Source organism: Xiphias gladius, chromosome 15, assembly GCF_016859285.1.
Source record: "Xiphias gladius isolate SHS-SW01 ecotype Sanya breed wild chromosome 15, ASM1685928v1, whole genome shotgun sequence".
In the NCBI taxonomy this organism is placed as follows: Eukaryota; Metazoa; Chordata; class Actinopteri; order Istiophoriformes; family Xiphiidae; genus Xiphias; species Xiphias gladius.
The window spans coordinates 20747880-20764852 of NC_053414.1; the positions used below are offsets into that span (position 1 = coordinate 20747880).

The 16973-nt window shown below is 40.8% G+C and overlaps 3 protein-coding genes across 8 annotated transcripts in view; 2 read left to right on the top strand and 1 right to left on the bottom strand.

The window, feature by feature from the left end:
- Positions 1-4647, top strand: part of si:ch211-214c7.4 (mucin-5AC) — a 32880-nt gene extending 28233 nt beyond the window's left edge. Inside the window, exon 6 of the mRNA XM_040145548.1 lies at positions 2004-4647. Within this exon, the coding sequence (XP_040001482.1) occupies positions 2004-3109 (1106 nt within the window). The 3' untranslated portion in view covers positions 3110-4647. The remainder of the gene's footprint in view (positions 1-2003) is intronic.
- Positions 4648-7122: 2475 nt separating this feature from the next.
- Positions 7123-14722, bottom strand: c15h19orf67 (chromosome 15 C19orf67 homolog). 6 transcript variants are annotated; one of them, XM_040145558.1, is made up of 8 exons: positions 11677-11919; positions 11416-11598; positions 10982-11159; positions 10753-10897; positions 9497-9597; positions 8390-8614; positions 8050-8202; positions 7123-7775 (listed from the first exon to the last, which is right to left on the bottom strand). In XM_040145558.1, the coding sequence occupies exons 2-8, from the start codon at positions 11558-11560 to the stop codon at positions 7643-7645; spliced, it is 1080 nt and encodes a 359-aa protein (XP_040001492.1). In that variant the 5' UTR covers positions 11561-11598; positions 11677-11919; the 3' UTR covers positions 7123-7642. The 6 variants fall into 6 exon arrangements, with proteins under 6 accessions (XP_040001492.1, XP_040001489.1, XP_040001488.1 ...); XM_040145555.1 differs by lacking the exon at positions 11677-11919 and adding an exon at positions 14644-14722 and having other exon boundaries at positions 7124-7775; positions 11467-11598; XM_040145554.1 differs by having other exon boundaries at positions 7124-7775; positions 11467-11598; positions 11885-11924.
- A 52-nt stretch (positions 14723-14774) lies between these two features.
- pkn1a (protein kinase N1a) overlaps positions 14775-16973 on the top strand; it is a 52746-nt gene continuing 50547 nt past the window's right edge. Inside the window, exon 1 of the mRNA XM_040145550.1 lies at positions 14775-15504. Within this exon, the coding sequence (XP_040001484.1) occupies positions 15484-15504 (21 nt within the window). The 5' untranslated portion in view covers positions 14775-15483. The remainder of the gene's footprint in view (positions 15505-16973) is intronic.

The following is a 16973-nucleotide window of genomic DNA, read 5'->3' on the forward strand; positions in this document are numbered from 1 at the left end:
CAGTGAAACTTAAAAAAAACAGAGAGCAAAAAAAAGGGAAGAAATAAAGAGGACAGCAATGACTCTGCCCTCTGATATAACATTTCCAATATGAGTATATGGCTTAAATTCCTGTATGTGCAATAGCTACTATTTACTCCTAATGTGTGAGTGTGTCTGTTTTTTTTGTTTCTGTTTTATTTAACACAGAATTATGTTGCCCTGAACTGGCATGGATTTGACTTGTCTGTTTACAGCTCTTCAAGATGGAAAACAAGAGAATTAAGCATAACAAAAGAAATGTGGAATGAACTGTTAACATGTTTTCGTGTGTATTTATCCTTAAACTTTTTACTGAACAAAGCTGATAACTGAAAATGAATCTTGATTGTATGTTCATGTTTGATTTCTTGCTCCTACCTTACGATACAGGCAACCTTGCTTATCCTCGATCACTCCTCATCTCTTCTTACACTTTAAATTGTACCCGAGCTTTTTCTTGTGTTTATCCATCTTTTGGAGTAATGAACCTTAAAACTTTAAATAAAGATTAGATTTTTACCATGATGTACTCTCTCACCGTACAGTTTTATTGAAATGAGCACTTGGGAACGGAGTGTGAGGCATATTTATGGTCTGTTGATTTATGTGCGAGACAAATCATCCAACACCACTGGTAATCATTTCAAGGTCTCACAAACTTCCTGTTTTTTATCAGTGACTCTACACTCTTATTATAAAGCAGAAACTTTCACTCAGTCAGTCAACAGTTGCAGCCTATCAGCGCTCCACTCTTACCATATACTCACACAGACACTCATACATAACTTATGGCCTTTCCTTTGAAAACTGGATACAATAAACTTTGGAACTCATGTCCAACCTCAAAGACTTCATTGGTCTGAAAACCACATAACTGCAATGAATCTGCTATGAATTGATCATCTATGCCAGCAGAACTTCTCATCCATGGATTGGACTTCGGCATCTCAAGCAGTAAAGAAGTTTGACATCTTATTGTCCAGCCTCAAGATGGACCCAGCACTGCTTATTCTGCTGCTACTTCAATTTCCCTCCAGTCTACTGTGGGTGTGTTGCTGTTTTAGCTCTTTTCCAAAGCTTTTTTAAATTTATTTATTTATTTATTTTTTTAGTATTCTTGCTACACTGTTCTACATCGATGTATTAATGTTAACTGGGCTTATGCATGTCACTGTTGCACAATGACTTGACTTTCATCTCATTACTTTGGTTTGTTCAGGGTGAGCCAAATAGCTTGGCTCTAAGTCTGGATGTACGTAGGTTAGAATAATGTTAGAATAAGCCAAGCTATTATTTCAGTTTTCTTGTGATGCTGGATGTCTATAAATGCATGGCGAGCTTTTGCATGTATCTCTGGTTGACTAACTCCATTCACGGGTGATGACGGTTTAAGCTCGCAATAAGCTTTTCTGTGGTTGATTGTCTCACCATAGTTGATAGTATTTGCATATACAGGAAGTTGGCTGCTTTTTGTTTTGCGCACAAAAATCTTTCTGGGTGTCATTTGTAAAAGATTACATGTAGAGGAAAAAAAACCCAAAACATTAAGTATGCACATTTGCTCTCTGAACAAATTTTCCAACCCAGGCTCCAGTCACCACCCCCAGTCACCTCACCTTGGGTCACTATTTTTCTGGTGTGTTCACTGTTTTTACACAAATACTGTGAATAATTAGCAGGCTGTATCTGTCACTGCTGCACTTCTTGCAAACAATGTCCCACTGTCACTTGTTCAAAGTACGAAACCACAAATAATTGCCGGTCAGTTTGGTGCTGTATGCTACTGGCAGACCTTTGGGCTTGGCTTCACAATGCTTCCACTATTCCTTTAGCAAGTATTAGCCTCTGAAGGCCACCCCCTTCCCTCTACACCCTTCTGCTTCTACTCACACTGCACTGCTGTCACTGTCTTGCTGCCTTTGACTTCTGTTTTATAACATCACGCTACTGTAATCTTCCTTCCCACTTCCTCTCACACACAGGCTTCACTGCATTACCGCACCCTCACCGTCGCGATCACTCGGCATACCCCAGAACCTACTGCGACATCGTCAAACCCCATGGCACCTCTGTTACCCCACCAAAGCTGACCTGTGCTGACCTCCCACCCAGGAGTCCTGGTCAGCAGGCATTGTCCCCCCAGCTCCGCAGGCTAGAGCAACACCAGAGACAGCTGCTGGAGATGCAACAACGCAGGGAGCAACAGAGCAGACCGTTGGAGGAGGTGGAGCAGGAGAGGAAGAGAAGGGAGGAGGAGGAACAGAGGAAGAAGAAAGAGGAAGCAGAGGAAGAAATAAAGAGGAATAAAGAGGAAGAGGAGAGGAAGATGAGAGAACAGGCAGAGGTGACAAAAAAGGAAGAGGAGGAGCTGAAGCAGAGGAGAGATCTTGAACTACAACTGCAGCAGCAACAACAGGAGCTGAAGCAAAGGCAGCAAATCATGCAGTGGCAGCAAGAGCTGCAACAGGCTAATAAAGGTCAGACAGTGCTGTTGTCTCCTTCCTCTGGCCTGTGCACCATCTATGAAGCTCTGGAAAACAGTGATGAAGAGGAGGCTGAAAATGAAGGAGAAGGAATAAAAGAGCTGAACCCTGCTAAAGAGATTAAAGAGCCCAAGCAAGAGACATCAAATCAAGAGAAAGATGACAACTGTGAAGCGGTGACATCAGATGAAGACAAACATCGAGACTCTTCACCGTCAACCGAGAAACCTCTTCCTCACCCTGACTCCCCTCAGACACCCAGCACCCCCTCCCAGGATGGTGATAGCTCCTCCCCTTGCCCTCCCGAGTCTCCAGAGCGACCTCCACCCCTGGACCTGGACTGGGGGAAGAAAGTGGACATAGTCCAGCAGCTGATCAATCAGACCCTGCTGCTGAACGGAGATGGCTGCTCCTCTCTGCTGCTGATGCCAGGGGGTGCAGGAGGCACACTGAGCCCCCTGGAGAGCAGCTTGTGGCCCAGCCTGCTGCCTCCACTCACCCCTCCCTCTGCCACCGTCACCTCTGTTAGTAGTTTCTCCCCTGAGGCCACTGGAAGCTCCCCACAGGGGGAGTGGACCGTGGTAGAGCTGGAGACACATCACTGAGGGACGCAAGTGAGAGATTTAACTCACACGCTTTAAATACAGCATCTGCAGTGAAACACTCACACACGGATGATGACACAAGTGCTGTCTATACACATGCACATACATGGGAATTCAAGACACACACACACACACACACACACACGAAAGCAAACAGGGTGATATACACACACGTGTGCAGAGCAGCCCACATTTACTGCATTGTCATTATACACACAGTTAAGCAAATTAATTGTTACTTGTGGAACAGCCCCATAAGCCATACAGACTGAGCTGAATATTTGGGCTGGGAAAAAATGCAATTACCATAAAGAAATTTTTTGAAATTGATTTACATCACAATATCTGGTAAAGAAGATAAAATAGATCACTTAGATGTCCATGGCATTGTACTGAAAGGTCAAGGGTTGTTTTAAAATGTAATTCCCGAGGATTTCAGAAAAAAAAAACAAAAAACTTGAGAGATCAGTAATTTTTTTCTAGTGTTGAATTAGGCAGAGTCCACAACATGTACAAAAATAGCAATGATAGGATCACAAAGACTAAAATGATACTGATATCCTATCCAGTTCTGTAGACACCCCCATGAACTTGTGGTGCTCTAGATCAGTGGTTCCCGGCCAATGAGGGTCACAACATAAATCTGCATGAGGATTACCAAGATAAAAGAGCAGAAATAACAGATTTTGATTATTTAATGTGTTTATTTTGGGGGGCTTTCCGCTAAGATTTGCTTTTGCTTTTTTTTTTTTTTTTTTCTTTTAAGCAACTGAATCATTTTACCAAATAGGGCTTTTAAAAAGTATTCAAATGCAGCAGTCTGAGAGAGAAAAATCACTTGCAGTTGAAATAGTCACAGGAGTTTTTAGGAGTCACAAGGCAAAAAGGTTGGGAACCACTGCTATAGATTCACTTGAGATCGACAGGGATTTCCACCTGTACTGTACAGGTAAACAATCAAATTTAACACCGAGATATTAATTCTTGGTGGTGCTACAGTTTAACAGCTGTATCAAAGTATGTGTTTATTGATGCAAAAAAGGTAAGGGACTTTCTTGTCCAGAATGATGACTCTCAGGTAGCGCTTACCCGCAGGCTAACTACCACTCCCAACAAAGTTAATGGTTAGTTTCAGGACTTAGAAAAGTTGAAGATTGTATAAAAGTCATGGTTATTGTCAATGTAGCAGGCCGAAATTTTATTTTCTATTTGTGCGCTTTATATTAACCAACTTGAAGGTCTAGATGTGCCCATAGAATCAAGTGGCAAAGTGTCAAGTGTTGAATATTTAGTCATATTCTTAGACTTGTTGACTTATTTGATCAGATATTTCCTGACTTTAAAAAAAAAGAAACTTTAGTAACTTTTGAGGTTAATACATATTAAACTACTCAATGTTTGAGGGGGTCAAAACATGTTCATATTCCCCAAATTAAGGTATCATAGAGGCATTGATATAGCTCTTTATTCATTTACTTTTTGTTTAACATATTTTCCCTTTAAGTATAGAATGTAAACTCCCCCCAGTTGCTGAAACTCAACAAATCCCCCCAAAAAAAAAAAAAAAATACAACAGAGATGACCTCACTGTCCTCAGTGGTAACTACAGCGCTGCCTATGAGTCTCTGCTCGGGTCAAGAAAGTCTCTGATGCTGCCAGTGAAGAGCCTGCGACTCATCTCTGCCACACAGAAATTGAAGCAGGCAAACACAACATGACACCACTCTGAAACTCAGCACCTCTCTTACCTCACACTCGATATCCTACACCAAATTTACAGACTATAATATTACATTTTAATCCTTTACACCCGAAACCATGTGATTACTGACAGAATCCCATGATGCATCATGGCTACTGATTTAACAGGGTTGAACTGGACACTTTTCTTTATGCCAAATCTTTGTGCCATGGGTGGCCACGTGCACATGCACACACACGTACATACACACACACAAATGGTGCCAAATGACCACTATTAATCTAAGGTAAATACACTGATAGATTTGGTTGCTTTTATTTGTGTTCCTCGCCTGTAGCCCATTTAATTGAACTTCATGTATGCTGGCATGCCTCTTTGCCACCTTATTTAAAAGTGGGAATACACTGGAGATTTCTTGCTACTATATAATGATAAAAGAATGCTGATTCCCAGATTCCTATGAGATTGCACTTAAATCAAATTTCTAAAGTCTTGTAACATATATTAATTCAAATATGTTGCTTACAGGGGCCAAGAAACTATGACCGGTTATATACAAGTCCCTGTTTTCATCCTCTTTACCAATTTACTTTGGCCTAATTTATTTGCAAACTAAGGTCAAAGAAATCAGTCCTTACCAAAGGTCAGTACAACGTGCAAGCATTTCCCTTTGAAACACTGGAGTCAGGCACTAATGAGGTTTTAGTTATATGCATATGATTGTGTTTGATAGATGAGGTTTGTTAGTGATTAAATGAAATACTGCTGAAGATTATTATTTTTTTTTTTTTTTGCAGAAAGATCTTTTATTGTCAATGTCACTGCTCTGTAGCCGCACATAACTTTTTCCATAGGCGTAGTCTTCCTTAGAATCTCATGCTCACGTTAGATGACGTTACTTCAGTCACAGACTACAGACAGATGATAGCCTGTAATTACACTGGCCCCTCTACTCAGGTAATGTTCAGTACACAGACTAATGTTACTCTGGGTTTTAACGGATACTGCTGTGAAGGTCAGGGGTCACTGTATTGTGTCATATGAGGAGGAGGACTATCATTAAAAGGGAGGGAATTCTGGGAGGGTTCAGTATCAGGTTATTCTGGGTATGAGATGTGTATTAATGTTGACTTCTGTGATGAGCTACGGTACAGTAGTGTGTGCGTGTGTCTGTCTCACTGGCTGTAAATGTTCATATCTGTGCTGTATGTCGATGTCAGTCTGTTATCTGTTGGACACTGTCAGTCAGTGTTTGAGGCAGTCATATCGAGATTCACTATAATGTCACAGGTTTAAAGATTAGGGAATTCCTCAAAGCCAAATTCTGTAATTTTCTAACACCCTTTTAAATCTGACTGGAGGGCACAAAAATCTTGTGACTGTTCTCGGAAAATCTGACATCTATTTCCTCTCGTGTCCATCTGAATCTGTTTTGTATTTAGTCGGTTCTTGGCTTGCTGCCTTGCCCTCCAGTGTGAAACTGTATAAAGGCTGAATTGTTTATTAACTGAAGTGAAAACTGAGGAGATCTGGCATCCAGTGCTTTAACCTCAACTCCCTCTTCAGACAGATTCTCGCCCTTTTCCCACCACTGGATCCAGCGAAGAAAATTCCCCTTACAATTGCATGCTAGTTTGTGCTGTCTCTTATCAAAGCCTGTGTAGTAGCTGAGAAACTGCATTCCCGTACCTCTGGGAAGGACACATTACGCTCACTGCATTTTTGACAAAGCTGGACTCTTTAAATGTGCTTTCGCAAACATGTCTGTGTAGTGTTTTTGTAAGCATTTGTGTGTATACTGTTTAAAGACTGATCACTGTAATGAAGGGAAACTCTACTTTACTTTTGTACTTTAGAGATTTAGAGGTATAGCTAGCCTTCTAAGAGTCAGATATAGATTTTTATTGAATTAGAGAATGAATGATGTTGGTTGTAAATGGCAGATTATATTCTTTGTTGTAAGTAAAATGCCTTTCTTTATGTCCAGTCGACAGAACTGATGAGCTGAATGGTTACAAGGTCAAACTGAACACAGCAGGCTGAACTCTAGAGAACAATTTCATTTGTTAATTATGCTTAAAGTTGTTAAATCTCCCATTTTGGATATTAATTTATTAAAAATGAAGTGGGGCTTATGTGTACTAATTTAAATGACTTGATGAACCTGTTGAAATGAAGTAAATTGGGCATTCTCAGTTGTGGGGCCCAAATCATGGCAGCTTGTTTTAAAATATAAAATTTTCCTCATTATCTTTGACTTTCTGAAAAACAGAAACCTGGGATTGTGTGTAATTATTTCAATACAATGTTTAATGTAAATAAAATGTTTTTTTTAACATAACGCTTCTGTACTTCTTTACAGCACAAGAAAATGATCTTAAAATGTGTGAACTCTTAAAACTTAAAATATTTGCAAACTCTTATAAAATCTTTTTAAAGCTTACAACATTAACACACTGAACAATTTAAAGTGACAAAATAGTGTGAAGCAAACCTTAGTTAAACATCACGGTATACAACATAAAATTATTTCTACATAATATAACTGAGGCAATAAAACTGGCTGGAAGTGTAATATAGTATGTTATAGTCATGTGAGGTACTCGCGATTTCAGCTCTAGTGTTCCTGCGCTGACATCCAGACACATTTGAAACCAGATGTTCAACCTCGGAATCTCACATCAACTAGACATAAGCTAGTTTTATGCAAACACAAGGATTTACCACCAACATCCTGTGTGAGCTAAATTGGTCCAGTCTCTTTCCACATGCTGCACATCCAGGTGCATATTAAGAGGTAGATGTGCACTAATACACACATATAAAAGGGCCTAACATCCCTCTGATGTCTGGTGTGACAACAGCAGCTGCTGCAGACAGTCAGTAGCACTGCAGCTAGACGGCTCATCACTGCCCAGGAACAACAGCCTGTGATAGCTGGCCCGAGGAACCTTGCACATGATCCTGAAACATGAACACATACAAATGTAAAGAGTCAGATGACATACTGTGTACGTTGTGTATTCATGTAGAGAAGCTATCACATACAATACTAATGAGGATCCTGGGTACAGCTGGAATGTGATGGACTTTTTAATGTGAGGAGTGCCTTTGTTTCGCAGGACTCATCGGTCATCATTTGCTGCTAGTTTACTGCCCAAAAGAACCCTGAGCATGGGCAAAACTCAAAGTACAAGCATCTACAGAAAAACTGATGGAGAGATGTAAATAACCATACCAGTCGTAGATGTCCTCTGAGTCGGGGTCTGGGTTCACCTGCACCCACTGACCAATGGACCACATCCTTCCAACGGTACCATGAGAGACGCCTTGGCTGTCGCCGGCAGCCTCTGGGTGTGCGTTGGAAATATCCTCATAGCACAGGAAGTAACTTCAAGGGACAGAAACGCAGCAGTAAGATGAAAGAGTTCAAAGTAAGAAAGTAAGTTGGTGATTAGAGATCAATGAACGTGATTTCCTTTTAGCAGAAGTGGTTTTCAAATAAATAACTCATCAGCGCTTTGACTGAGTAAGAAACAGAGGAAACAGCGTGGAGAAGCTGTATCACCCAGACTCACTACTCTGTGTCTCCAACTGTTTCTGCCTCCCTCTCCTCACGCGCTCCACCCCGCTCTTCATCTGTCTGCTGCTGTCGCCCGTCTCGGAGCCTCTCCACGTTCCACCGCATTCGTTTGTACAGGCCGGTGTCGACCCGGGCCAGGTACGGCGCCGGCTTACAGTAGCGGAACACTGTCAGCCTCAGACGGCCGAGCTGACTCTGGCCGATGCAGAAGTGAGACATGCTGGGAATGCGGACGGGAGAGTGGGGCGACTTAGACAGTAAAAGAATATGAAAATGGACTTGATCCCTGCCGGGAAATTAGAACGTTATAGTAGCAAAAGTCACAGAAAATAACAAATATAAATGGGTGAATCAACATTTGTAGGGAAATAGATTTATGCGGCCTACGAAAACAAGCGATCGGTAAGAGTTGGAAATGTGTGATGTTGATTTTATTTGTTGTGTTAATAATGCGGGCACTGCAAGGCCTCAAAATGATTACAGACTCGTGCTACAACACTTGGCTTCTAGATTTCATTTGCAGCTACTTTGTTGAATTAAAAATGTATTGCTGGATATAAAAGCATTAAAGTTTGTAGTTATTCAAGCCCGAAATATAAACTCTATGGTATAAAGCATGGCATGTGTTTTCAGCAAACCTTCCGATAAATTAAAGGTTTAACTAAACTATTACTAGGGACTGAAACCAATAAACACAACAACTGTGCTATGATGTATCTTGGGAATATTGAGGATATATACGAGGAAGAGACAGATACCTGGCAAACATTTATTAAAGGATAAGTGTGAAGTTGATCTTCAAGGAAAAGAGCAGTGGCTGTCTATTGCTCGGGACCTTTATTCAGCGGAAATGTTGAAAAATCTCTTGAGAGTTACATGAAATATTTTGACAGAAAAAGAGGTTCATTTTCGTGAAAGAAGCTGTGGCACATGTAAAGTAACTGTTTAAATATGGAATAATTGAATGTATATATGTATGTCTGTTATGTTGTATTTGTGCTACTGTAACATTATGAGAGATTAGGACACACTTATTAATAAAAACTTGTCTTGTTCCTGTGTGTGTGTGTGTGTGTGTGTGTGTGTGTGTGTGTGTGTGTACTTGTTAGGCTCGGTTTCATCCAAACAGAGGAGGCCGTAGCTGGCGAAAGTTAACACCAGTTGCTCCAACCTGTCACACAGCTGCTGAGAGAAGTCTAGCAGCTGCACGCATGCAAACACACACACACACACACACACACACACACACACACACATTGTAGCAGTAGAGTCAAGTTGTGGCAGTTAAACCACGATGTTTTCATACAGTGAACACATTCAGCATCAGATACGCCCTGCTGTGGACACTGTTTTTTCCAACAACTGGATCAGGAACAGATCTAAATTATTCTGAAGTAGCTGACCGTATCAGATTCATCAACTCAGTGTACATTTCTGATATACAGTGTTGCTCTCTTTGATCTGTCAAGTAAACTGCAATGGAGGAGGTTTTTTTTTAATGATTTGTTATTGGTTTGATAAACCAAAGTGTAATTACTCAGTTCCCAGGATGCCACTTATTGATGAGCCTGTTGCTTTCAATCAAAGCAAGGAGCATTTAAATGAAGCCAGCTGTGTGTCACACCTACTATTCTGTGTAGCTTAAATTTGAGGAACTCCATCAAAACAAAGAAAATATGCAGACATTTTCAGTCAATCTTTGAGACAGCTGAATATTTTTTTCTGCTCTTCAAATCCATTGGCTGACAGAAATATATACACAATTCATCACAATAATACAAGAATATGCAAGATACATCAGGAGTTCAGTACAGTGTTCAGATATTTTTAGTGTTGGGCTTTTCCATGACATGGAAAAGCTCTGTAAAACTTTTACACATCTTATCCACGAAGGTCATTTTTGACACATTTTAAGAGTAAAAGCAGACAAGGTATGATTTATTTAAAGTACTCATTTAACACCCTCGTGATACAAAAGTTGCTTTACAGTTCAACATGGAACAAACATGCATGTATGCCATATTGCCAGTGAGTAGCTGATGCATATGTATATTTTCTCACTTACCTCTAGTAGTGTCTAGCTGAGCCGTTTGGTTTTATTTGCGCAGGTTTTGAGATATCTGATTGTGTTACCACCCTGATACAATGGAGGTCACTGGAATGTTGCCTGTGGTGCACAGAGCACTGAAAAATAACATCTAAATAAATTCAGCAGACCTCGCTGTCAACAGATTTCAAAGACTGTATTTTTCAGCAGAAGGTAGTTCCAATGTTAGTTTCAAAACCTGTCAACATAAAACCAAAACTATCAGCATGGCTACATCCTAGTGGTTGAGAAAAGCTCTTTAAAACATTTACCCTTGTGTAGATGTCAAAAGGCAGAGGGGTGTGCTGGGACACGGTGCTCCTAGCGGTGGATTGCAGGTGGTTAAAGTAAGGCTGACAGGTGAACAGGAAACTTGGTACCGCTGCAGCAAGAGCGTCGCTTTCCAGATGACCCTGCCTGCCAGAATACACCGAGGAAAACTTCCTAAAACAGCAGATCACCCAGATTAAATCCCTGTATTGTGGTTACTGGAGACCCTACCCATTCACAAGGCAGTCGTGTAAGTCATCTGCCTTGGTCATGAGGAACTGGAGCTGCAGCTGCATGGACGGGAGGCTACTCTCCAGGCGCCTGACCTCCAGGCAGCTGCAGGCCTCAGGATCACCGCGGGGTGGCGCCAGAGCAACGTCGGCCAACAACGACAGCGGCTCATCCAGCTCTGCAACACGTTAAACATCACTTTAACAACGCCGCACTTTATTTACAGGAGCAAACCAAACCCTTTTTTTTTTTTTTTTTTTAATTCAAACAGCGTTGACTTTCCAAGTTTATTTCAGGCAGCTGTGTCTTGAAGGATAGTAGCTCATTTGGCCGTTTTATTTGAACTCATTAGAAGTGACGGTGTGGAGAATTTAGCTCTTAAGTTAGACAGTCGACACTCATGTACGCTCATCCTGTAGGACACATCATTTGACCTCGTTGCCCGGTGTTTTGTTTGCTCTCCCCGCAGTCCGACTGCCTCTCACCGCTCATGTCCTCCTGCCGTCGGCCCCCAACCGCTTTTTGTCCTGACAGTGAGTTTTTCAGCTGGAGCTCAACTTGCACGTCGATATCTGTCATGCTTTCTGCTGCAGATAAGTTGGCACTTATCAGGAAACCTGGTGAAAATAAAAAGCTAAATTAACTTGTAATTTTGGGTCCGCCATTCACTGAATGACCACTCAGCTCTTGGTCTCCTTTTAGCTAATTAACGGTAATGCTAGCGATGCTAGCAGTACACCCAAGTTCAAACAAAATAACTTCAGGTAGGGACAGTACACTTGTCGGAGAATTGGTTTGTTGACCGGGTTAGTCCAAATGATAGTTAACTATCTAACCAGGATGCAGTCTGTTGGTTATAACGTTTTAATATAAGATAGGCTAACTTTAACGTTCACTTACTACCTAGCTAGCGGTTGAGCTCACTTTACCGTCTCTCATGGAGGTGTGGTGTGGAAGGTCAAAGGTCTTAACAAGAAAATAAAATGTAATTAAAAGTTTTATTTTTAATCTGTAATATTTGCTTTTTTGGGGGGTCTGTTTTATATATATATAAAAAAAAGATCAAAACTAATGTTTGGAGCAAAATAACTTTATTTCAGTCTAATGAGATTAGAGCTGAAACCGAACATTAGCTCCTCGATAAATCATCAGAAAAATAATCAACAACCATTTTGACAATTGAAAAATCGTTTAGGTCATTTCATGTCAGTTATATTGAGGATATGAAGTGTGTATCCTTAAGCGCTGAACTCACTCTCTGTTCCTGCTTCTGTCTTATGTTTCTGCTGGCAAATTTTCATTTTGCAAATCAGTTACGCAAATGTGGTCCAGTCCACCTTCTCTATCAAAACTGCTAAAGACACCCACTCACACCGCCATAACATCCCCTAATTGCCTTATGAGTTTTTCTCTCTCTCTCTCTCTGCCTCTCTTTTTTTTTATTTCTTAGCTGTGCTTTGTACCTGGATTCTTTTTATAATAGACCATTCTCTTTGAAAATGATCACATACAGGTCCAATCAGTTGATACCTATGGTGTTTGTTCATATTCATGTAACTTTTTATAGCTGTAGCAGTTTAAGAAGGATGTAGCCACAAAAGTGAGAACTTCAGATGTGACTTGGACTTGACTTGCTCGAGACTCAGTCTGAACTGAGACTTGAAAGGACTAGAAAAATCACCATCTATCACCAGAGTAAACATCACTATTAACTACTTGAAACCAAAATGTTCAAATGATGTGGGATTTTAATAGTCTGCATTTAGGGACCTTAAAGACCTACAACTTCTTTTCATATTGCTTATGAAAACCGGTGACTGGACTTTGACTCGTCCTCAAGGACCTGAGTCTTGACCTGAGACTTGCTTTGACAAAACTTGAAAAAATGGCATGTGTCTAGTTGATACACCAGACATGGTTCCAGTGTCTGGGATTTTTGCTTAATAAGGGTTAGAGTTCGCTACTTGCTTCTCGGTTTCAAATCCAGTATTTGGGAGAATTTGGACCAGTGGTCAGTTGTTGTTTACTATTTTCCCACTTTTTATAGAGTTAATGATTAATTTCATGAGTGAAATTATGACACTGTCGGTCTACTGCTTTAGTCCAGACTGAAATGTCTCAACAATTGTTGGACATGTTCCTCATGTTCCCAAGAAGACGAATCCTGCTGACCTTTGTGATTCCCTGACCTTTCCATCACTGCCAACAGCATGCCAAAGTTTTCACTTATCCTGTTAAATATCCCAACAATCTTTCAGATGAATTGGCACCAAATTTTTGTACAGACATAAGTGGTTCCCAGAGGACGAATCCTGATGACTCTGGTGATCCATTGGTTTTTCATCCAGTAGCATCATCGGGTCAAAATCTTAGTTTGTCTATTGCCTTGGTTTGTGACCAGATACCTGCAAAACCAATGATATTCCCATCAGCCTTAGCTGTACTTTGTGATTATTGCTGATTGGCAAATATTAGCTTGCTAACACAATAAACTAAGCTGGTGAACAGGGTAAACATTATACCTGCTCAGCATCAACATGCTAGTGTTATTATTATTAGCATTTAGCTCAAAGCACAGCTCACTGCAAAGAACTCACAGCGTGGCTGTAGAAGCTTGTTTACGCTAAATTTATCTGATGCCTATACCCATATTTATGAGTTATTTCCTGGAGTATCTATACTACTGATATGGGTTGTGTTGAGTAGGGATACTAGTGTGATAAGGACTGATACCAAAAAAATGGATCCTTGCGTTGGATCAAGTCCTGGGCACACAAATCTCTGCTCCTGCTGTGTCCATATACGTAGCGACAACCTCTATGTATTTTTATGTTTGTTATTTACCATATTTAAAAAATATCTTGTGTTTAAACATGCATGTGATCAAGTAATTAACAAAGGATAGTAAAAAGAAATGCCTCACGTTAATCAAATAATTTGTCGGTAAGTGAAACATATTCTGATGTATCCTACTAATAATGCGTTGACTTCATGAATCACGACACATTTCTCTCCCTTAAATGATTGTACATTAGCTGCTTTTAACAATAAAAAGTATCAATATCGGTATTGTTATCTGTGATCCTGGCCCTGGTATGACTTGGTATCATGTCAAAACCTCATTTTTGTTCGCACACCCCTATTTCACATACAAAACATGCGATTATTTCATAAAATAAAATGCACTGCTGTAGATGAGACTATCCAACCTTTTAATAAAGTAATTAAAAGTAGCTCCACCTTCATTATTAAAATGGTGATTACCTATGAAAACACGAGTAATAATAATCCAACATTATATATATATACTGTGTGTGTGTGTATACATATATATATATATATAGAGAGAGAGAGAGAGAGAGAGAGAGAGGGATTATTATTACTGGTGTTACTAATTTACTTAGTAGTGTATCTACCACTGAGTGTAGCGCTGTGTTGTTGTCATTAACTCATACACGATCAACAGTTGGTTCAGTGGAAGTTACAGTCAACACAACGACGACTAGTGCACGTCACATGACACATCCGGGCGCGCCCTCGCCGGCCGACCGCGGACCAATGAACGCCCAGGCGGCATTGCTGGAGCGTCGGGAGCGCGCGGCTGGGTCATGCGTACAAGTGGAGCGTGTGTGTGTGTGTGTGCTCGTCTCCCCGTCAGTTACCCGCTGGCCGAACATGTTGAGATGCTGTCTTTCCCCAAAAACGAAGGAAGGCGCCTTTTTTGTTTGAGCGTTTTCGACTCCAGCTTGCGGGATATTTAATGGACAGACGAGCTTTCTATTGTCCATCGCTGTGACTGTGTGAGCGGCTGGTGGAGGACTGACAGGCGGCTTTTCTCTCCCTCTCTCTCTCTCTGTCTGTGTGTGTGTGCATGTGTGGCATGTGATACAGGCGAGAGACTGAGGCGTGTTCGGCGTTTCACGGATGTTACCGGGAAAAGAAGAGAGGGAAGAAGGGGCTTTCTTTCATTTCGTGTTGTGTGTGTCAGCAGTACATGACCGAGGAGCGAGCGCCTGCCGGTGGATTTTATGGGGTTCTTGCTAGCTGTTGAATGGCGAGCACCCACAGAAAATGATGAACAATGAGCCTGCAGCTCAGTAGTTTTGTTTGGATGTTCTTATGCGAATGACTTGTATTTTTGTTAAAAAAACAAAACAAAACAAAAAACGTTCAAACAGTGAACGCATTTTTATGTGAGTGTAGTGAAGGCTAACGTTGGTCAAACACATTGAAAAGCGCTGGGAGGATCAATTCAGGCGCGGCCAGGCAAGCCAACAATGCGGATTACCTCTTGACTGTTTGCCTTTGTGTCAATACAGACTGTTTGTATAGAGTTGAGATAACCTTCACGGGACCAATAGCCAGTTTTTTTCCCCCCATCTATTATTTTCCTTGATCGTCTTGGGAAGGAGACAGTACGTTGACCTGAGGGACAAATCCCCTCATGTGCACAGGTTGTCTGTGAAACTGCACAGACATAAAACAGAGCAACAGAGACAGCGATGGCGAACGACTCTATACAAGTAAGTTGATGAAGTTGGATGTCCTTCAGACCCGCAAAAATTACCTGATTTAACTTGTCTGTGTATTGGCCTGCAACTTTTAACCATGGTCAGCATCCTGGGTGATTCTTTAGCAAGTTCTTTATGTCACTTACCCCCCCAAATATATACCTCAGATCAATGCCTCATCTTTTTTTTTTTTTTACTTTAAATAAAGCAATATCTACTTGAAATCTCATCACATGGCTTTAGTTGTGAGAAATTCAGTCAAAGATTGATTTGATCTTTCTTGCCTTTTTCCTTTTTTATAGGCTGAAAAGGTAAAATTATTTAGTATGTTTACAACCAAAGGCCTAAAATGACAATTTTGTATATCAGATCATCCCCCCAAGTTGTGAACCACTGCTACAGACCGCACAAAAAATAAAAACTGACAAAATAGAAATCCCATTAGAGAACGGGTTTTTATTGAAATATAACTTCTACAAAATTACATTTCTGCACGATGGTCAAGTAACCTCTTAGGTGAAACCACTTTTTTTAAAGCACTTGCTTTTTAAAGCACCATTATAACATGCATTAACAGGGCTGGCTTTAAGTGGGTGAAATATTATTGATTTGTCGGGGAACTCCAAGGAGACTTCTCAACGACCTTCGGTGGCACCAAGACCCTACTGTGAGGAACCACCAAGCACTCAGTTGAATTGGAAACAGATAGTTTCACTGTTGTTAATAATATACGAAGGGACACCTTCTGGTTTTGGCAAGGGCTCATGGTCAGAGCTCCAGCAAGACTCTGTCACCTTGGTGTTGTACTGTATTGTGCTGTATATGCCATTGTGTGGGTCCCTTGGTCCCCTGTTGGGTCCCTTGGTCTTAGCTTTGTGCCTTCAAAGTGTTTTGTGTGGAGATGCAGAGAGTGCAGGCAAGACACAATAGTGGTGTTTGTTATGAAACAACACACATTACACACACGCCATTCCTAACTCCCATTTGGCATCGGTTCCTTTATGAAAGCATTAGCAAGCAGGAAGACTTATTACTTTATTTATTTATAGGGAATAGTTGTGTGCTGAGGTAGAGCGCCCATGATTTCTTGATGTAGCATGAAGGCAATAGGTCATTGATGTTTGCTTTGCTCTCAAGAGTCACTAAGTTTAGAGTGAAACATCAAGTAAAACATCTACATGAGATTTATTTTGAAATTCTTATGACCGGGACTGTGAAGTGGAATTAGGAGGCAGATGAGCATAATGAAATTCATCCCTTTTAACTTAGTGAGCCATTGTTCTAGTATAGCTCGTGACATTCAAGTCTAAGCGAGTGTTGTGTATCAGTTGACAAGCAGGTATGGAGTTGGCGTACAGTTCAGAAATGTGGGTGTAAGTGCTGTCACACAGGTGAATATTCCTGAATCTGTCTTGTTCTGCAATCATACATTCCTGTCAGCAATGTAGGAATTTCAATTGACCATGAATAGCGGTGAAACA